Genomic DNA, 22,500 nt, shown 5'->3' with positions numbered 1-22,500 from the left:
GGGGTTATAGTGGTTATAGTACCTGATGGGGTTATAGTGGTTATATTACCTGGTGGGGTTATAGTGGTTATAGTACCTGATGGGGTTATAGTAGTTATAGTACCTGATGGGGTTATAGTGGTTATAATACGTGATGGGGTTATAGTGGTTATATTACCTGGTGGGGTTATAGTGGTTATAGTACCTGGTGGGGTTATAGTGGTTATACTACCTGATGGGGTTATAGCGGTTATAGTACCTGATGGGGTTATAGTGGTTATAATACGTGATGGGGTTATAGTGGTTATAGTACCTGATGGGGTTATAGCGGTTATAGTACCTGATGGGGTTATAGTACCTGATGGGGTTATAGTGGTTATATTACTTGGTGGGGCAATAGTAGTTATAGTACCTGGTGGGGTTAAAGTACCAGATGGGGTTATAGTGGTTATATTACCTGATGGGGTTATAGTAGTTATAGTACCTGGTGGGGTTATAGTGGTTATATTACCTGATGGGGTTATAGTGGGCATAGTACCTGATGGGGTTATAGTGGTTATACTACCTGATGGGGTTATAGCGGTTATAGTACCTGATGGGGTTATAGTACCTGATGGGGTTATAGTGGTTATATTACCTGATGGGGTTATAGTAGTTATAGTACCTGGTGGGGTTATAGTGGTTATATTACCTGGTGGGGTTATAGTGGTTATAGTACCTGATGGGGTTATAGTGGTTATACTACCTGATGGGGTTATAGCGGTTATAGTACCTGATGGGGTTATAGTACCTGATGGGGTTATAGTGGTTATATTACTTGGTGGGGCAATAGTAGTTATAGTACCTGGTGGGGTTAAAGTACCAGATGGGGTTATAGTGGTTATATTACCTGATGGGGTTATAGTAGTTATAGTACCTGGTGGGGTTATAGTGGTTATATTACCTGATGGGGTTATAGTGGGCATAGTACCTGATGGGGTTATAGTGGTTATAGTACCTGGTGGGGTTATAGTGGTTATATTACCTGGTGGTGTTATAGTGGTTATAGTACCTGGTGGGGTTATAGTGGTTATATTACCTGGTGGGGTTATAGTGGTTATAGTACCTGGTGGGGTTATAGTGGTTATATTACCTGGTGGGGTTATAGTGGTTATAGTACCTGGTGGGGTTATAGTGGTTATATTACCTGGTGGGGTTATAGTGGTTATAGTACCTGATGGGGTTATAGTGGTTATATTACCTGATGGGGTTATAGTAGTTATAGTACCTGATGGGGTTATAGTAGTTATAGTACGTGGTGGGGTTATAGTGGTTATAGTACCTGCTGGAGTTATAGTGGTTATATTACCTGGTGGGGTTATAGTAGTTATAATACCTGGTGGGGTTATAGTAGTTATAGCACCTGGTGGGGTTATAGTGGTTATATTACCTGGTGGGGTTATAGTGGTTATATTACCTGGTGGGGTTATAGTGGTTATAGTACCTGATGGGGTTATAGTGGTTATAATACCTGATGGGGTTATAGTGGTTATATTACCTGATGGGGTTATAGTGGTTATAGTACCTGGTGGGGTTATAGTGGTTATAGTACCCGCTGGAGTTATAGTGCCTGGGGCAGAGTCTTTGTATATGTGGAGATAATTATACTCATACACATAATTAATTAAGCAATAAGGCTCAAGAGGCAGTGCTGTATAATTGGAATGGCAAGAAGGGGGAGCCATGTAGCCTAGTGGTTAGTGCGTTGGGCCTGTAACTAAAAGGTTGCTGGTTTGAATCCCTGAGCTGACAAGGTAAAAAATCAGCCGTTCTGCACCTGAACAAGGCAGTTAACTCACTGTTCCCCGGTAGGCCATCATTGTAAATAAGAATTTGTTCTTAAATGACATAATGAATATAGTCAGAGGTACATTTACTTGTTTGGCCCGACGACATAGCAATTTACCTGTTACTGTTTTTGCGCTACAGCACTGCTACAGACATGAGCCGGTCATAAAAAAAATGTTTTGCATAGTTGCTATGCAATAGGACTGGGTCTTCCATTCTAAACAAAATGGTTGCTATGCAGGCTGGATAAAGTCAGTTGATAGCTAGCTCAGCTCAGCTAACTTAGTCATGTCAAATGTTGAACCTGCAATCAATAGCTACATTTTCGTTTGTTTGAGCATTTTTTTCTATCGGCATTTACTTGGATATGTCCATGATGATGACATTGATGCGTGATTTCGACTGGCTCAGAGAAAGTCGTCTCCTCTCATCTGAGCACCGTTCTCTCTATGTATGGTACTAGTGAGATCAAGTTTAATTTTAACCCCTGCTGTACCAAACTAAATGCTAGGTTTATATTAACCCCCGCTGTACCAAACTAAATGCTAGGTTTATATTAACCCCGCTGTATCAAACTAAATGCTAGGTTTATATTAACCCCACTGTATCAAACTAAATGCTAGGTTTATATTAACCCCGCTGTACCAAACTAAATGCTAGGTTTATATTAACCCCGCTGTACCAAACTAAATGCTAGGTTTATATTAACCCCCGCTGTACAAAACTAAATGCTAGGTTAATATTAACCCCCGCTGTACCAAACTAAATGCTAGGTTTATATTAACCCCGCTGTACCAAACTAAATGCTAGGTTTATATTAACCCCCGCTGTACCAAACTAAATGCTAGGTTTATATTAACCCTGCTGTACCAAACTAAATGCTAGGTTTATATTAACCCCGCTGTACAAACTAAATGCTAGGTTTATATTAACCCTGCTGTACCAAACTAAATGCTAGGTTTATATTAACCCCGCTGTACCAAACTAAATGCTAGGTTTATATTAACCCCGCTGTACCAAACTAAATGCTAGGTTTATATTAACCCCCACTGTACCAAACTAAAAGCTAGGCTGGAACAAGGGGAAATAATGTGCAAGTTGAGATAAATAAAATAGATTATTCAGACAGCAACATGATATTCTGCAGAGGCAGTGATCATTTTCAGATGGAACCGTTAGAAGGCATAGGTGTGTCTGTGATGACCAATACAGCAAGGCTTGGAACGCTGCTTGTCCAATCAGCATCCAGGATCCAAACAACCAGTTTTACAATTAAGCAATAAGGTCCAAGGAGGTGTGGTATATGGCCTACTGTATATACCACGGCTAAGGGCTGTGTGCCACGCAACGCAGAGTGCCTGGACATAGACCTTAGCCGTGGTATATTGGCCATATACTACAAACCCCCGAGGTGCCTTACTGGTTACCAACGTAATTAGAGCTGTAAAAATAAATGTTTTGCCATACCTGTGGTATAGGGTCTGATATACCATGGCTGTCAGCCAATCAGCATTCAGGGCTCTAACCATCCAGTTTATAATATATTTTATATCCTGGGAGGAAAGTGTCACTACCCTGAAAAGTATCTGAAAGCATGTTGGTGTCTAGGTGAGTGAGTGCACTGTCTATGTGAGTGAGCATCTGGCAGGGAGATGGAGAAATTAGAGAGGGTGAGGTAGGGTTGTGTGTGTGTGGCTGCATGTGTATCAGCTCACCCGATCCTGAGGGGCTCCAGCCTCCAGAGAGAGCGGGCCCTGGATGCTCCTTTACCCATCTCATAGTTCACAATCCTGGGGACAAAGAGAGGGAGGAGAGGGGTCAGGTCTGGATCCTTTAAAACAGACTAAGTTCAATTTAAACCAGGACATTTGTCTCTATTAAACACAGTGACTTTGCAATAAAATATTACTCTCTTCCTAGTGCATTTTAAAACTAAAACTAAATGTGACCGGTTACAGGATCTGAGGCATTTGACTTATATTTAAATATTTTGTATTTTAGCTGACGCTCTTATCCAGAGTAACTTACAGGACCAATTAGGGTTAAGTGCCTTGCTCGAGGGCACATCGGCAGATTTTTCACCTAGTTGGCTCAGGGATTTAAACCAGCAACCTTTCCGTTACTGGTCCAACGCTCTTAACTGCTAGGCTACCCTGCACCCCCTGAAGGGCCCCAATAAATGTGTATATATACAGTACCAGTCAGAAGTTTAGATTCACTTACTCATTCAAGGGGTTTTCTTTATTTTTACTATTTTCTACATTGTAGAATAATAGTGAAGACATCAAAACTATGAAATAACACATATGGAATCATGTAGTAACCAAAAAAGTGTTATATAAATCTAAGCTCCGCCCCTGTGCCTTCTTTTCCATGAAGCTCAGCCCGGCAGAGCGAAACTATGATGTGGGGGACCGGGAGCTGTTGGCTGTCGTCAAGGCTTTGAAGGTGTGGAGACATTGGCTTGAGGGGGCTAAACACCCTTTTCTCATCTGGACTGACCACCGCAATCTGGAGTACATCCGGGAAGCGAGGAGACTGAATCCTCACCAGGCAAGGTGGGCCATGTTTTTCACCCGTTTTGTGTTTACCCTCTCTTACAGACCAGGTTCCCAGAACGTTAAGGCAGACGCATTGTCCCGGCTGTATGACACAGAGGAGCGGTCCATGGATCCCACTCCCATAATTCCAGCTTCTTGCTTGGTGGCGCCGGTAGTGTGGGAGCTGGACGCGGACATTGAACGGGCGTCACGTGCAGAGCCCGTTCCCCCTGAGTGTCCAGCAGGGCGTCGGTTGTGGTGGCTAATTTCTGCATTACCAAATGAGGAGAGTTACAAACACACCAGTCCGAATTAACTACATCTTTAATAGTGAAGATACTTTTGCAAAAGCATCTTTGACTTTCAACGATTCACCATTTCTAATGACCCGTTAAGAGTGTTAACACAATGGCTACTGAGATCTTTATAGCAAGATCCATCCCCTTTTGACATGACAAACCACAGATAGTTAGGAACGGTTCACAAAGAAAGACTGTTTACTTTAGACAGGAGTATCCACAGCCAGATAGCATTCGCTATAAATTATCGTTCAGTTTGGTCCCTATGACGAGTTTCTAAACTCGTCCCTGGTACTTCATAGAACAAAACCACCATTTCATCCAATGGCATATATCAATTGTCAACTCTAGATACTCCCATCTCAAACAAACCCCCTCTTGACCCCACTCCTGGACAAGCTCACTGAGGGGCGTGACTTGCGCACAGACATTGTGGAGACAAATAATTGGTTCCCCATTAATCACGCTATCCCTCCACATGGTTTAAGAATAGGTAAAGACACTCACATATGAAGACAATATTTCATTCTGTCCTCCTCTCTTGCTGATATTCTGCATAGCAACAGAGACATGTAAAAAACAAGTCTGACCTCTCCCCTCTCTGGGCCCCAAGTGACTTAGCCCGAGCTAAGAGAAACGTGCAACTAAAAGACACCAGAGTCCAAAGGACACTTTCTAATGACAAGTATCTCACACAAGCATATTATACTAATAAAACATCTTAATTATCTATGTTACCCAACTAATTCTGATTCATCCACCACACGGTACGTTCCGTCTGCTGTCCACAATCGATTGATCTACTGGGCCCACACGTCACCCTCCTCTGATCATCCTGGGATTGATTGGACGATGCGCTGTCTTAGTGGGAGGTACTGGTGGCCCACTTTAGCTAAAGACGTGAGGGTTTATGTTTCCTCCTGCTCAGTGTGCGCTCAGTGCAAGGCTCCTAGACACCTACCCAGGGGTAAGTTACAACCCTTACCCGTTCCACAACGCCCGAGGTTGCACTTGTCGGTGGATTTTATAACCGATCTTCCACGTTCACAAGGTAACACCACGATCCTGGTCGTTGTGGATCGTTTTTCTAAGTCCTGTCGTCTCCTCCCTTTGCCCAGTCTCCCTACAAACGGCGGATTTTTCTGTTTACACACGTCTTTCGGCACTACGGGGTGCCTGAGGATATAGTGTCTGATCGGGGTCCCCAGTTCACTTCTAGGGTCTGGAGGGCGTTCATGGAACGTCTGGGGGTCTCCGTCAGCCTTACCTCAGGTTTTCACCCTGAGAGTAACGGGCAGGTGGCGAGAGTTAACCAGGATGTGGGTAGGTTTCTGAGGTCTTATTGCCAGGACCGGCCGGGGAAGTGGGCGGAGTTTGTGCCCTGGGCAGAGATGGCTCAGAACTCGCTCCGCCACTCCTCCACTAACCTCTCTCCCTTTCAGTGTGTGTTGGAGTATCAGCTGGTTCTGGCCCCTTGGCATCAGAGTCAGACCGAGGCTCCTGCGGTGGACGACTGGTTTCGGCGCGCGGAGGAAACCTGGGACGCTGCTCTTGTCCGCCTTCAGTGCACCGTGCGGCGCCAGAAAGTGGGCGGAGACCGTCGCCGCAGTGAGGCCCGGTGTTCGCACCGGGAGACAGGGTCTGGCTCTCGATCAGAAACCTGCCCCTCCGCCTGCCCTGCCAGAAGCTGGGTCCACAGTTTGTGGGGCCGTTTAAAGTCCTGAGGAGAGTGAACGAGGTATGTTATAGGTTAAAGCTCCCTTCCTATTACCACATTAACCCCTCGTTCCATCTGTCTCTCCTCAGGCCGGTGGTGGCTGGCCCGCTCCAAGAGGCTGAGGTGCAGGAGGTTCCTCCGCCCCCTCTGGACATTGAGGGGGCCCCGGTGTACTCCGTTCGATCCATCCTGGATTCGAGACGTCGGGCAAGGGGTCTTCAGTACCTCGTGGACTGGGAGGGGTACGGTCCAGAGGAGAGATTCTGGGTTCCAGTGGAGGATGTGTTAGATCCTTCCCTGCTTCGAGAGTTCCATCGTCTCCATCCAGATCGCCCTGCACCTCGTCCTCTGGGTCGTCCCCAAGGCCGGTGTCGACGCGCTGCTGGAGCCGCGTGTCGGGGGGGCGGGTACTGTCACGACTTCTGCCGAAGTCGATGCCCCTCCTTGCTCGGGTGGTGCTCGGCGGTCGACGTCGCCGGTCTTCTAGCCATCATAGATCCGTTTTTCATTTTCCATTGGTTTTGTCTTGTCTTCCTACACACCTGTTTCCAATCCAATTAATCACGTTGTGTATTTAACCCTCTGTTTCCCCTCATGTGAATGTTTGTGATGTTATGTTACATGGGTTTGTGTATCGGTGGGCGACGGGTATACTTTGGTTTTAGAGGTTTTTAAAAAAATTAAATACTCCATATTAACCAACTTGGTTTCTCCTGCTCCTGACTTCCCTGCCACCTACATACACGAATATGACACTATGAATCCCATTTCTCTAAACGATTCAACAGTATGGTGATAAAATGTCATGGCAGTTAATTTAAAGCTCTCTTAAATCATAAAACGTAACTGTAAGTGCCTGTTAAAATGTCCCTTAATAGTAGGGTTAAGAGCCTACCTCTGGTCTTCAGGACATATCCTAACATACTGTTAAAATGGCAGACAGGAAGCCTAGTGTACCTCTGCTCCATCTCGCTGGCCTCTGATCCAGGTATGGTCAGACTCTCATCATGCCCGTGACAAAGATGCATCACGTGACCACCACACAGGAATCCTATTGGATAAACACAAGATTCTAAGGTCGATAGGGATCTTTTGAAGTTACTAGCCTCAGGGACGATCTGATGATCGACTGACTGATTCTTATTAATACTTACACCCACTGGTTTCCCAGGGGTGTATGAGTTGGTTTCCCAGGGGTGTATTGGTTGGTTTCCCAGGGGTGTATGGGTTGGTTTCCCAGGGGTGTATGGGTTGGTTACCCAGGGGTGTATATGTTGGTTTCCCAGGGGTGTATGGGTTGGTTTTCCTGGGGTGTATGGGTTGGTTTCCCAGGGGTGTATGGGTTGGTTACCCAGGGGTGTATGGGTTGGTTGCCCAGGGGTGTATGGGTTGGTTTCCCAGGGGTGTATGGGTTGGTTTCCCAGGAGTGTATGGGTTGGTTGCCCAGGGGTGTATGGGTCGGTTGCCCAGGGGTTATTGGGTTGGTTGGCATGGGGTGTATGGGTTGGTTGCCCAGGGGTGTATGGGTTGGTTGCCCAGGGGTGTATGGGTTGGTTTCCCAGGGGTGTATGGGTTGGTTTCCCAGGGGTGTATGGGTTGGTTGCCCAGGGGTGTATAGGTTGGTTTACCAGGGGTGTATAGGTTGGTTGCCCTGGGGTGTATGGGTTGGTTGCCCAGGGGTGTATGGGTTGGTTTCCCAGGGGTGTATGGGTTGGTTTCCCAGGGGTGTATGGGTTGGTTGCCCTGGGGTTTATGGGTTGGTTTCCCAGGGGTGTATGGGTTGGTTGCCCTGGGGTGTATGGGTTGGTTTCCCAGGGGTGTATGGGTTGGTTTCCCAGGGGTGTATGGAAACCAAGGGTGTATGGGTTGGTTTCCCAGGGGTTTATGGGTTGGTTTCCCAGGGGTGTATGGGTTGGTTTCCCAGGGGTGTATGAGTTGGTTGACCGGGGGTTTATGGTTTGGTTTCCCAGGGATGTATGGGTTGGTTTCCCAGGGGTGTATGGATTGGTTGCCCAGGGGTGTATGGGTTGGTTGCCCAGGGGTGTATGGGTTGGTTGCCCAGGGGTGTATGGGTTGGTTGCCCAGGGGTGTATGGGTTGGTTTCCCAGGGGTGTATGGGTTGGTTGCCCTGGGGTTTATGGGTTGGTTTCCCAGGGGTGTATGGGTTTGTTGCCCTGGGGTGTATGGGTTGGTTGCCCTGGGGTGTATGGGTTGGTTTCCCAGAGGTGTATGGGTTGGTTTCCCAGGGGTGTATGGGTTGGTTTCCCAGGGGTGTATGGGTTGGTTGCCCAGGGGTGTATGGGTTGGTTGCCCAGGGGTGTATAACACAAAGCAGTGTAAAGTACATCACATTCCTGAAACAAGTCAATTTGTCCTAGTTCATAATGAAGGATAAGCCTGAAATGATAATTGTATAATTGATTCGTGGTGTACTTGCCTACAGCCACGTTGCTTCCTGAGCAGGTAGGCTGGACGTTCCACAGAGTCTGCATAAAGGAGGCATCCACCTGGAAACTACCACTGGAGATGGACAGGTGCTGGAAGAGAGGACACAGCATGGGCTTAGGAGCAGTGGTGTGTGTGTGCGTGTGTGTGTGTGTGTGTGTGTGTGTGTGTGTGTGTGTGTGTGTGTGTGTGTGTGTGTGTGTGTGAGTGAGAGAGATATGGGGGCTGGTAAAGGAGAGATATAAAGGTCCAATGCAGCCATTTTTATCTCAATATCAAATAATTTCTGGGTGACAATTAAGTACCTTACTGTGATTGTTTCCAATTGAAATGTTAAACAAAATATAAACTAGAATAGCTTCTTAGCAAAGAGCAATTTCTCAAGAAAGAATTTAGCTAGGACTGCCTGGGAGTGGTCTGAGTGGGGAGGAGAAAACTGTAAACTAGCTGTTATTGGCAGAGAGATTTGGAAGTCTCTTTCCTATTGGTCTATTAACTAATTTACCACCCGGTGATGTTACCAGGCAGGCCAAAAATCCATCCCAATAAAACAGGCTGAAATTTCAGGCAGTCTTTTCAAACAGCTCTTACACTAAAAGGACATTATCATAATTTTCACAATTTCACAGTATTATGTCAACCTCATGGTGTGGAACTATACACTGATTGTACAAAACATTAGGAACACATTCCTAATATTGAGTTGCAACCCCTTTTGCCCTCAGAACAGACTCAATTTGTCAGGGCATGGACTTTACAAGGTATCAAAAGCGTTCCACAGGGATGATGGCCCATGTTGACTTCCCACAGTTGTGTCCAGGTGGCTGGATGTCCTATAGGTGGTAGACCATTACTGATACATACGGGAAACTGTTGAGCGTGAAAAACCCAGCAGCGTTACAGTTCTTGACACACTCAAACTGGTGCGGCTGGCACCTACTACCATACCCCGTTCAAAGACATTTAAATATTTTGTCCTGCCCATTTTAACCCGTCTTCTCCCCTTCATCTACACTGATTGAAGGGGATATAACAGGTGACATCAATAAGGGATCATAGCTTTCACCTGGATTCACCTGGTCAGTCCATTTCATGGAAAGAGCAGGTGTTCCTAATGTTTTGTGCACTCAGTGTATATAAAACACAGGGAAATCACGTTTTTGACTCTACTGGGCCTGTAAAGCTAGTTGGCATTTTATGACTTTGTCTCAACCCTGACAGTGTTTGGACACTGTCTAAAGCCTTTACAGTGCATTACTGCCACAAAGACCATACACCCTCTCTAAGGACCCGCATCAGCTGTGGCTCCAGATTAACATCCCAGGCTAGTCTTTGCTGGGGAGAAGAGATAGTAGAGCTCAAAGGGATTCCATGGCCTACTGATCATAATGAGACTGCCAACATCAGTTTAATCCACAACACACAGCTTCACACAGACAGGCTCTGGGACTCCAGATCAGAGACAACAGCTCTAACAACAACCTTCAAAGATGTTCAGAATGAACTTAGGCACAGACAAAACAGAATATACTGGGATGGGTCATATCAATGATATCAGAAAACCAATAGTTCTTCATCACTCAGGAAATAACCCCTGTGTGATATTCATTCCATAGTTGAGGAACAATTGATTGTTTGACAGTAGGGTGATGAATCAGATGAATGTTTTCCTTTGGTAGAGTTGAAACTCAGGCCCTGCTGAGTGTAGCTATGTTATAATTACACATTTCCTCCCCAAATGCTGTCAGTCAGTCAGTCAGTCAGTCAGTCAGTCAGTCAGTCAGTCAGTCAGTCAGTCAGTCAGTCAGTCAGTCAGTCAGTCAGTCAGTCAGTCAGTCAGTCAGTCAGTCAGTCAGTCAGTCAGTCAGTCAGTCACTCTCTCTCTCTCTCTCTCTCTCTCTCTCTCCTCTCTCTCTCTCTCTCTCTCTCTCTCTCTCTCTCTCTCTCTCTCTCTCTCTCTCTCTCTCTCTCTCTCTCTCTCTCTCTCTCTCTCTCTCTCTCTCTCTCTCTCTCTCTCTCTCTCTCTCTCTCTCTCTCTCTCTCTCTCTCTCTCTCTCTCTCTCTCTCTCTCTCTCTCTCTCTCTCTCTCTCTCTCTCTCCTCTTGCTCCCCCCTCTCTCTCTCGCTCCTCCCTCTCTCTCTATAACTCTCTCTCTCTCTAACTCTCTCAATTCAAGGGGCTTTATTGGCATGGGAAGCATATGTTAACATTGCCAAAGCAAGTGAAATGGATAAACAAAAGTGAAATATACAATAAAAAGTGAACAGTAAATACTCACACAAGTTCCAAAATAATAGAGACATTTAAAATGTCCTATTATGTCAATATACAGTGTTGTAACGATGTGCAAATAGTTAAAGTACAAAAGGGAAAAAAAATAAACATAAATATGGGTATATATTTACAATGGTGTTGGTTCCTCACTGGTTGCCTTTTTCTTGTGGCAACAGGTCACACATCTTGCTGCTGGGATGGCACACTGTGGTATTTCACCCAGTAGATATGGGAGTGTATCAACATTTGATTATTTTCAAATTCTTTGTGGGTTTGTGTAATCTGAGGGAAATATGGTCATACATTCAATATGGTCATACATTTGGCAGGAGGTTAGGAAATGCTGCTCACCTTCCACCTCATTTTGTTTGTGGGTAGTGTGCACATAGCCTGTCTTCTCTTGAGAGCCAGGTCTGCTTACGGCAGCCTCTCTCAATAGCAAGGCTATGCACACTGTACATAGTCAAAGCTTTCCTTAGTTTTGTGTCAGTACAGTGGTCAGGTATTCTGCCACTGTGTACTCTCTGTTTAGGGCCAAATAGCATTCTAGTTTGTTCTGTTTTTTTGTTAATTCTTTCCAATGTGTCAAGTAATTATCTTTTTTTTCTCATGATTTGGTTGGGTCTAATTGTGTTGCTGTCCTGGGGCTCTGTGGGGTGTGTTTGTGTTTGTGAATAGAGCCCCAGGACCAGCTTACTTAGGAGGCTCTTCTCCAGGTTCATCTCTCTGTAAGTGATGGCTTTGTTATGGAAGGTTTGGGAATCGCTGTCAGCTCATCAGCCAGATAAATGCCACTGGTTGGCCTGGGCTGAGGGGGTTCAAGACTCGAGAACTGTTTTAACAGAACTATTTCAAGTGGACTGATGTGATGGGGATGATTGTGTGAGCAGATCTGTTTGTGCTGTCTCTGCTGAATCCTAGTCTCTTAGCTTGCTCTGGCAAGACAACCCAAACTGATCTAGGACCTGGGTCTCCTCCTAGCCTGCTCAATCAATCAGTCAGCACTGAGATCAGTGGGGCACATAATCAGTCCAAAACACACAACATTTCCCCCCCCACTTGGACTTTCAATCATTCCCCAGTGGTCTCTAACAGAGAGGTAGGCCGGCGCTACAGATATTCAGATATTAAAACGCTACGGCATGGAAATAAATCAACCCAGCAGAAATACAGACCAACAAGTGAATAACTGAAAGGAAAAAAATATCGGAGATGGAGAAATGAGCAATGATCCACAGTCTGTGAACTGAACAACAGATTTAATGTTCTCTGTCCAACTCAAAACAAACCGTCTGAACCAAAGTACGAGCAATAACATGTTGATATTGTCTGTTAGGAGGTGAGAGTATATTGCCAGGGTGACAATCTGTTCAGGCTTTAGCCAACTTGCTGTCTGGGGAAGGCAGCGATAAAACACTGTTGAATACAAAAACAGTCGGGTAGCTAGACTAGACAGTATTTCTGAGAGTTTTTAGGATCCATGTGGTTCTCATTGCTGTTTTATCCCTTTATGTGTTGCAACCCTGCCTCTGGCCATATGAGAGGCTGTGAGTAGTTAGAGGAACTTAAAACCATATAATTACCATTACACCTACCTTCACACCTACCATCACACCTACCTTCACACTTACCTTCACACTTACCTTCACACCTACCTTCACACCTACTAAAAGGTGACAATGGGCCACAAATAGTGTTCAATTTGGGTCTCACAGGTAACTCTCTGTGTACGGATTGATTGGTTGATTGATTGGTTTACTGGTTGATTGATAGATACTCACCAGGTACCTCTCTGTGGACACGCTGACCAGGATGAGGTCGTCTCCGATACGGACCTTCTCTCCCTCTGACCTCTGCTTGGACGCAGGGTGGATGGTCCACCAACATGCCTCTCCTGGAGAGACAGACAACAGGCCTTGGATGAAACTATCATAGTCTCTTGTGACAGACTGTTAACATAGTTGCTAGCCAGTGCACTCACAATGTGGTTCCCGGGTTCTGAGATTACAATAAGACTATGCTAACTATGGTAACATAAATGAATTGTAATTTCATAAGGATAATAAAAAATATAAAGATATAGAAGCCGACCATTGAAATACAAATGCATACTTCTTCAAATATTTCACTGGCATGTAAATTTCTTGCATTTAATTGGCGGTCCAAGTACCAAAGCATCCACTTATACATACAGTGTTGTTAGTGTATCATTATTTGCTGCAGGATTGTTGATCAGTACATTTTGAAGTCTTCAAATATCAAAGATCAACAGTTTCAAAGCCAGGCAACAGACAGACTCGAGGCAGCCATTTTGTCTGCTCGTAACGTCCTCACGTTGATATAGTGCCTCTGTTATGGGGACCACAGCACATATAAATAGCAAGGTCAGCTATTAATATGGAAACCAGTCTGCACGACTAGTAGAGTCACAGGTAGCCCTTGAAAATCGCCGATCTTTACACCTGCACCCGTATTCGCAGATTTGGACACTGATAAGCTCTTAAATTGGAATGCAGTGGCAGTGCAGTAACATGCTATACATTACGTTAGAGCTCAGGGTCTCCGCTTCACAGCTCTGTATGGGTTTTGACTGACAGTGTTCTGACCTTGAGTATCACACGCGACAAGAAATTGCCCCCATCCCTCCTGCTAATTGGGCAACTTTAGCACATTTGTTGTTGCTGTAAATTACGAGGACTCAGTGTACAGCGCCTTCAGAAAGTATTCACACCCCTTGACTTTTTCCACATTTTGTTACAGCCTGAATTTAGATTTTTTTTTGTCACTGGTGTACACGCAATACCAAAGTGGAATTATGTGTTTCGAAATGTTTACAAATTAATGTTTACAATAAGTATTCAACCCCTTTGCTATGGTAAGCCTTAATAAGTTCAGGAGTAAAAATGTGCTTATCAAGTCACATAAATTGCATGGACTCACTGTGTGCAATAATAGTGTTTAACATAACTTTTTTAATGACTACCTCTTCTCTGTGCCCCAAACATACAATTATCTGTAAGGTCCCTCAGTTGAGCAGTGAATTTCAAGCACTGATTCAACCACAAAGACCAGGGAGGTTTTCCAATGGCTCTCAAAGAAGGGTTCCTATTGGTAGATGGGTAAAAAAAAGCAGACATTGAATATCCCTTTGAGCATGGTGAAGTTATTAATTATACTTTGGATGGTGTATCAATACACCCAGTCACTACAAAGATACAGGTGTCTTTCCTAACTCAGTTGCCGGAGAGGAAGGAAACTGCTCAGGGATTTCCCCATGAGGCCAATGGTGACTTTAAAACAGCTTAATGGCTGTGATAGGAGAAAATACTCCACAATACAATACTTCTTTGCAACAAGGCACTAAAGTAATACAGCAAAAAAGTTGACAAAGCAATTCATATTTTTGTCTTTAGTATATAGTGTTATGTTTGGGGTAAATCCAACACATCACATCACTGAGTACCACTCTCCATATTTTCAAGCATCATGTTATGGGTATGTTTGTAATCTTTAAGGACTGGGGAGTTTTTCAGGATAAAAACATTTATGGAATGGACTAACCACAGGCAAATGCCACTGTTTGGATTCAGTCTTGTGTTAGGTAAACTGTTGTGTCCTCGCCATTATTCTAATAATTTCCCCATAATCTCCAAACTGTTCCCTTTTCATTTCTACCATGGTTATGCATTCCATATTTTTTATTTAACTAGGCAAGTCAGTTAAGAATAAATTCTTATTTACAATGACGGCCTACCCCGGCCAAGCCCTAACCCAGATGACGCTGAGAAAATTGTGCGCTGCCCTATGGGAATCCCAATCACAGCCGGTTGTGATTCAGCCTGGAATCGAACCAGGGTCTGTAGTGACACCTCTAGCATTGAGATGCAGTGCCTTAGAACACTGCGCCACTCAGGAGCAATTTTTTCTTTAAGAAACATTTAAATTTAGCCCTATCCATACAGGCCAATTTCCACAAGTGTAAAGTGTTAAGTACCACATCCGGTTTGATAAATGACTCCACTTCATTTTGTAGTTGAAATGTCACCTAGCTACCATACAATGCTGGCTCCACAGCAGCAATAGGATGTGTCCCAAATGGCAACCCATTCCCTTTATGGTGCACTACTTTTGACCAGGGCCCTTTTGACCAGGGCCCTTAGGCTCTATTTGGGAAGGACCCACAGAGTTTTGTCTCCTTCTCCTTTAGATAAATGATTTAATCTCAAGGGAGGCCAACCTAAAATGACTATTCAGAGAGCTCTATACCATTAGAGCAAGGCTGTGTCTAATATCAATCTTACCTATTGAATCTTCTTGTAATCCCACGTCAAATGACAGTTTGTCTGTCAACGATCTTGATGTCTTCAAGCAGGTCAGGTACTGTTGAGAAGCCACACAATATGAAAATTGCAAGAAGATAGGAAGGAAAACAATTGATAAAATGTATTTACAAGATTCATTTCTATTATTTGCATTAACAGAATATATATAAAATGTATATAATATATATATACTGTTAAATTATTTCAGAATATATTCTGTTAAATTATTGCAAATTATTGCAAATCTCAAGCCATTGTCAGTGCTATCTTTAGAGCTACTGCATTCTAATGTTTAGGTAATACAGTCTGGTCTGGTGACCTTTTCATTCAACACTTATCCACTGATAATACAGCTCTGGTACTGCTAAAGCTTTCACAGATGTTGCTCCTCAGACACTGGAGCTCCTCAGTCACTGGAGCTCCTCAGACACTGGAGCTCCTCAGTCACTGGAGCTCCTCAGTCACTGGAGCTCCTCAGACACTGGAGCTCCTCAGACACTGGAGCTCCTCAGACACTGGAGCTCCCTCAGACACTGGAGCTCCTCAGTCACTGGAGCTCCTCAGACACTGGAGCTCCTCAGTCACTGGAGCTCCTCAGACACTGGAGCTCCTCAGTCACTGGAGCTCCTCAGTCACTGGAGCTCCTCAGACACTGGAGCTCCTCAGACACTGGAGCTCCTCAGTCACTGGAGCTCCTCAGACACTGGAGCTCCTCAGTCACTGGAGCTCCTCAGACACTGGAGCTCCTCAGTCACTGGAGCTCCTCAGACACTGGAGCTCCTCAGTCACTGGAGCTCCTCAGTCACTGGAGCTCCTCAGACACTGGAGCTCCTCAGTCACTGGAGCTCCTCAGACACTGGAGCTCCTCAGTCACTGGAGCTCCTCAGACACTGGAGCTCCTCAGTCACTGGAGCTCCTCAGACACTGGAGCTCCTCAGTCACTGGAGCTCCTCAGACACTGGAGCTCCTCAGACACTGGAGCTCCTCAGACACTGGAGCTCCTCAGTCACTGGAGCTCCTCAGACACTGGAGCTCCTCAGACACTGGAGCTCCTCAGTCACTGGAGCTCCTCAGACACTGGAGCTCCTCAGTCACTGGAGCTCCTCAGACACTGGAGCTCCTCAGTCACTGGAGCTCCTCAGTCACTGGAGCTCCTCAGACACTGGAGCTCCTCAGTCACTGGAGCTCCTCAGTCACTGGAGCTCCTCAGACACTGGAGCTCCTCAGACACTGGAGCTCCTCAGACACTGGAGCTCCTCAGTCACTGGAGCTCCTCAGACACTGGAGCTCCTCAGACACTGGAGCTCCTCAGTCACTGGAGCTCCTCAGACACTGGAGCTCCTCAGACACTGGAGCTCCTCAGACACTGGAGCTCCTCAGTTACTGGAGCTCCTCAGTAAAATGTTTGTAGTTGTTAAAACGTATGTCCCACATGGCACTCTATTCATAATTAAAGTATACAAATGTTTACAAGAGCCCTATGGGGCCTGGTCAAAAGTAGTGCACTATAAAGGGAATAGGGTGCCATGTGGGCCACTGTGAGTATGAGGGTCAGGGTGGCAGATGTTCCACATGCTCACCATTCCGCTGAAGGAGTGGCGTAGGAGGATGGCGTGACCATAGAGCAGGGTCCGGTGTCCACCCCCCTGGGCCGCCTAGGAAGGAGGAGAGAAGAGTGGAGAGTAGGGGAGGGGAGGAAGAGGAGGGTAGGAGGGAGGAAACAACTCAGGAGGTTAGAGTCTGGGTGTTGCAACTCAATAGTCTAAAGAAGAATCCTCCCCTTGTCTCCTTTCCTTCATCTGCACTGATCTGACCGGAGTACGGGAAATAAAACTGACAAGACTGAGAATTCAATTTTTTCCGGTCTCTTAGTGCAGCTGATGGAAAGGACATGAGGGGACGACATCACTTTAGAATATTGTCTGGAGACAGAGGACATTTTGCGTCCCAAATGGCACCATACTCATTATATAGTGCACTACTACCCTATGGAGCCCTATGAGAGCCCTATGGAGCCCTATGGAGCCCTATGGAGCCCTATGAGAGCCCTATGAGAGCCCTATGGAGCCCTATGGAGCCCTATGGAGCCCCATGAGAGCCCTATGGAGCCCCATGGAGCCCTATGGAGCCCCATGGAGCCCTATGGAGCCCTATGAGAGCCCTATGGAGCCCTATGAGAGCCCTATGAGAGCCCTATGGAGCCCTATGAGAGCCCTATGAGAGCCCTATGGAGCCCTATGGAGCCCTATGGAGCCCCATGAAAGCCCTATGGAGCCCCATGAGAGCCCCATGAGAGCCCTATGGAGCCCTATGGAGCCCTATGGAGCCCCATGGAGCCCTATGGAGCCCCATGGAGCCCTATGAGAGCCCTATGGAGCCCTATGGAGCCCTATGGGAATCCTGTGGGAATCTTGTGGGAATCCTGTGGTAGCCCTGTGGGAATCCTGTGGGAATCCTGTGGGAATCTTGTGGGAATCCTGTGGTAGCCCTGTGGGAATCCTGTGGGAGCCCTATGGGAGCCCTATGGGTCCTGGTCAAAAGTAGTGCACTCTATAGAGCATAGGATGCCATCTGGGATACGGACATGCTTGACTAGTACCCCTACGAGAGGACAGACAGACAAACAATCAAACAACAACAACACACCCAACATGAAACAGTCCCAAAAGGTCAGAGGTTATCCCACCCAGGTCATGCTGTACAACTCGACTACCTATGTTAGACCCCCGTTCAGTTGACAAACGAGAAACATTTGGCCGCAGTACCGTGGACGAAGAAATGTTGTGAAGTAAAACCCGTAAAGAGAAAGATATCTTATGTAAAAGAAAGATCTCAAAAGAGTCAAAGTCCGCAAAGTCTCTCTTGATATCAATGAATTGAAGAAAACAGAAAGATTTAAAAACAGACGTGAATTATTACTCACCCTCCTCAACAACCTCTAGAGGCATGAAGAAAAAACAAGATTACGTAACATTAGCATAATAACCCACAAACTCTCTACAGTGTTGCTATCTATATCCCCTATAAAGGAGTGAAAAATAATGATTTGGATAAAGAATGAGAACTTAAAGGAAGATAACGGGTGCCGCTACACATTGCTGGTGGAGGATGTGAGTTTCTCCCTATTTAAGTGCTCTATAAATCCAACCAATCAACCATCTATATACACCACAAGTCTCAGAATCAATCTGTGTTTGGTGATTTGGTGGTACAGTCTACAGTTCCACTGGGAGCAAGGGAATTCCCAAGTTGCTCCATGAAGCCCCCAAACTCCTCACCCCCCCAGAGTTGAAACCCCCAGTCCTCTACGCCCCCAAGCCTACCAGCTGGTGAACTAGATCCCACTGACACTGTAGCTGGGTGCTTGTATAATAACTCTGGACGAAAAAGGAAACAGAGGATTGATCAAAATAAAAAAAAGGGGAAGAAGGGAAGAGTATCCTGCTTCATCCCAGCTGTTGTTGAGAGGAGATACGGAGAGAGTTAGAGAGAGAGAGAGAAAGAGAAAGAGAGAGAGAGAGAGAGAGAGAGAGAGGATAAAGAGAGAAAGAGAGAGCGAGAGAGACGGAGAGAGAGAGAGAGAGAGATGGAGAGAGAGAGAGAGAGAGAGAGAGAGAGAGAGAGAGAGAGAGGATAAAGAGAGAAAGAGAGAGAGAGAGAGAGAGAGAGAGAGAGGGTAAAGGGAGAGAGAGGATAAAGAGAGAAAGAGAGAGAGGGTAGAGAGAGTGAGAGAGATGGTATAGAGAGAAAGAGAGAGAGAGTAGGGAAGAGCGAGAGAGAGAGGATAGAGAGAGAGAGGGAGAGAGGTAGAGAGAGAGAGAGAGAGAGAGAGAGAGAGAGAGAGAGGGGTAGAGAGAGAGAGGGAGAGGGGTAGAGAGAGAGAGGGAGATGGGTAGAGAGAGAGAGAGAGGGAGAGGGGTAGAGAGAGAGAGGGGTAGAGGGGTAGAGCTGGGAGAGAGAGGGGTAGAGGGGTAGAGCTGGGAGAGGGGTAGAGAGAGAGAGAGAGAGAGGGGTAGCGAGAGAGAGGGGTAGAGAGAGAGAGGGGTAGAGCTGGGAGAGAGAGGGGTAGAGGGGTAGAGCTGGGAGAGAGGCGGAGCGGCCCGTATTTCAGGCCTCCTGTCATGCCGACACATCAACACTGTGAACTGTGGCCTTTGGCTTGGCGGCACGACAACGGGCAACGCCCCCCCACTTTAATACCGCTCTTTCTGAGCTTCTGCAGGGAGTGTTGAAATTATCAGAGTAATGGCTGGGGAGATTGTATTCCGTTTGCTTGCTGTCCATTTGATCAAACAGATTTTATGTTCATAGGAGGGAAGAAAAAATTAAACCCACGAAAAAAAAAGGGACATGCAAGATAGAGAAAATGGACAAGGAGAAAGAGAAATGATCAAAACAATGTATCTAGTGTTCCACCAAGAGCAAGATGTACACTGTAGAATAGATCCCAGTGTTGGTTTCCAAATTCCAAATAGCTTTGTTCTACAGCTTTGTATGTTCATTCCAGAATCACTGCGTGAAGCTTCCGGAATCATTGTGTGAAGCTTCCGGAATCACTGTGTGAAGCTTCAATAATCACTGCGTGAAGCTTCCGGAATCATTGTGTGAAGCTTCCGGAATCACTGTGTGAAGCTTCAATAATCACTGCGCGAAGCTTCCGGAATCATTGTGTGAAGCTTCCGGAATCACTGTGTGAAGCTTCAATAATCATTGTGTGAAGCTTCTGGATTCATTGTGTGAAGCTTCTGGAATCAACGCCAATTCAATAACATTTCCTCTTTTATTTCTGGTACCCTTGAAATGAGACAGTTAGAAACAACACAAAGAGGAAAGAAAACCACAAATTCAAAAAAAAAAACACATCTACAGGGAACATCGTTCCACCACCTAGGTTTCCTGTTCATTCCCTAAAGTCTTCAAATGATGCTTAATCAAAAAGTTAACACAAATTATATATTTGACATAATACATCATCTCGGAAACCCATAACTAAAATATTGTGTAACTGTGTCAGCTATACAGCTGTTAATGTTACGTACATCTATCCATGAGAGATAATAACATACCCTGTGTAGTAAATATTTTAAGGTGTAAATTACATTTTTTTTTCCTATCGTTAAGCACTAAATGGGTTAGCTAAAATACTAGCTGAAGCCGATGAGAAAGCTAGTTAGCTAGTTAGCACTTTCACTTGAAAATGTGTTCACACAGACACATAGTTTGTTCTTGAGGGGCACCAAGCAAAGCATTCCAATCACGTGAATCGTGTGCACAAGGTGAAGGAAGGCACCAATGGGATGTCTATTTCAAGATTGTCATAAATCAGTGATGTTCAGGGGCATAGTTTAACATCTCTGTGTTTGTCTGTGACAGGTTCATAACGTTCATTGATGTTCAGGGGCATACAGTGTATTCGGAAAGTATTCAGACCCCTTGACTTTTCCCACATTTTGTTACGTTACAGCCTTGTTATGTTACGTTAAAGCCTTACTCTAAAAGGTATATAATAAAATATTTACAGAGATCACATAAATGAACTGGTATAAGTGAATAAGATATCAGCATCTACATGTAATTGTTTTTACTATATGTCCGTGGGGTTTTCAGTCAAATGCATATTTACCTAATAAATATTTGTTTTTAAAATGTAATTCTCTGGCTATGTACAATAATATAAAGATTCTCAATTCTCACTATAGGCATACTTCTGAATCTTCATTATGTGTCTGATGAACCTACAAATCTATTGAAAATCATAGTCATAAATTACTTTAGTATAGTATGATGACAATCCCAAAATAGGCAACACTTTGAAGTGAAAGTGGCCAAAGTGAGATCTTTCTTTCTGTAATAGTTAGGGGTCAGTAGAGGTGAGCCTTCATGCAAACTAAAGAAAGTAACAAATGAACATACCCACTGCTCATGGTCCGCTTTCTAGCAGCGTTAAACAAAGATACAGACCAAATAACAATATTACATGGAGTTATGGAAGTCAATTATATTAAAATTATACCTAAAAGAGCATGAGTCTCCATTAAAATGTGTCATAAAATGGGTGAATTAACCAAAAGAATATTGTCATGTGTGTTTTTTAGTCCAGGGCCAGGTTGAAATACTCATCTCTGATACTGAAGTGCCAGGCGCTCTGTGGTTATCACCTCAACCAAACAGAAATTCACTTCACCGCAGTAATGGATGCAAACTTGACACTGATCTGATCGTCTGGCACCCCAGAAGCAGTGAAGCAAGGGCAGCTAAGCTAAGCTAACTACAAGCAATTAAATTCTAATGTGTTCAGTTGTCGATCCAACAGCGCTCATAACTTAGTTGACATCTCTTCATAAAGGTGCAGACCATGAAGTGTTTCGTTGCAGTAGGGGACACTGGGGCACTCATAAGTATTTAAGTATCTATCTCCCTATTCATGATTACTTATCACTGCTCATCATTAAGAACAGCAGTGGTACTATAGCTGAGGGAGGGAGGGAAGTAAGGAAGTAAGGAAGGAAGGAAGGAAGGAAGGAAGGAAGGAAGGAAGGAAGGAAGGAAGGAAGGAAGGAAGGAAGGAAGGAAGGAAGGAAGGAAGGAAGGAAGGAAGGAAGGAAGGAAGGAAGGAAGGAAGGAAGGAAGGGGGTACAGAGAACAGAGAATGGAAAGAGGGGAGAAGACTGTCTGGGTGTACGTAAAGCAAGGCAATCACAGGCTATTTCTCTGTGGCTGGGTCTGTGTCTGACATGGAGTGGGCACTGTCACACAGCTAGAGAGGACGCTACCGTACAAGCAGTATCTTCACGGCTTATCTTGAAGTCAAACAAGGAGAAAATATACATTTTACTATTATCCACTCACGTCGATCTCTTATTGAATACATTATTTCTTTGATAAATCTTATTGATATTTTATTGAATACATTATTTATTTAATTAATCTTATTGGCATATATTCTTTAACCAGAATCCCCATGAGTCAGCAATTGTCAATGTATTATTGTCCATACCTTATAACAACATGATTTGTTTGACATTATGGTCTTTACACTGAGACACAGTGGTATAAAACACCGTAAAATACAACGTAAAAGAACTGTGAAGGTGTAT

General features: G+C 44.9%; 1 protein-coding gene across 5 annotated transcripts in view; it reads right to left on the bottom strand.

Annotated features, from left to right (window-relative positions):
* The window catches only part of LOC106608253 (ryanodine receptor 3), a 264,485-nt gene that overhangs the window by 192,739 nt on the left and 49,246 nt on the right, over window positions 1-22,500 (bottom strand). For 4 of the 5 annotated variants that reach the window (XM_082977053.1, XM_045721102.2, XM_045721103.2 and 1 more), the window contains exons 4-10: window positions 21,317-21,337; window positions 16,984-17,058; window positions 15,383-15,461; window positions 12,863-12,975; window positions 8,800-8,899; window positions 7,320-7,413; window positions 3,522-3,596 (exon numbers count right to left, since the gene is read on the bottom strand). In XM_082977053.1, coding sequence (XP_082833179.1) covers window positions 3,522-3,596; window positions 7,320-7,413; window positions 8,800-8,899; window positions 12,863-12,975; window positions 15,383-15,461; window positions 16,984-17,058; window positions 21,317-21,337 — 557 coding nt within the window. The remainder of the gene's footprint in view (window positions 1-3,521; window positions 3,597-7,319; window positions 7,414-8,799; window positions 8,900-12,862; window positions 12,976-15,382; window positions 15,462-16,983; window positions 17,059-21,316; window positions 21,338-22,500) is intronic. The other variant, XM_045721104.2, reaches the window with a different exon arrangement.

The sequence above is a fragment of the Salmo salar genome, chromosome 06, assembly GCF_965601325.2.
Source record: "Salmo salar chromosome 06, fSalSal1, whole genome shotgun sequence".
NCBI lineage: Eukaryota > Metazoa > Chordata > Actinopteri > Salmoniformes > Salmonidae > Salmo > Salmo salar.
The sequence above is the reverse complement of the archived record's forward strand: the minus strand, read 5'-3'. Positions and strand labels throughout refer to the sequence as shown.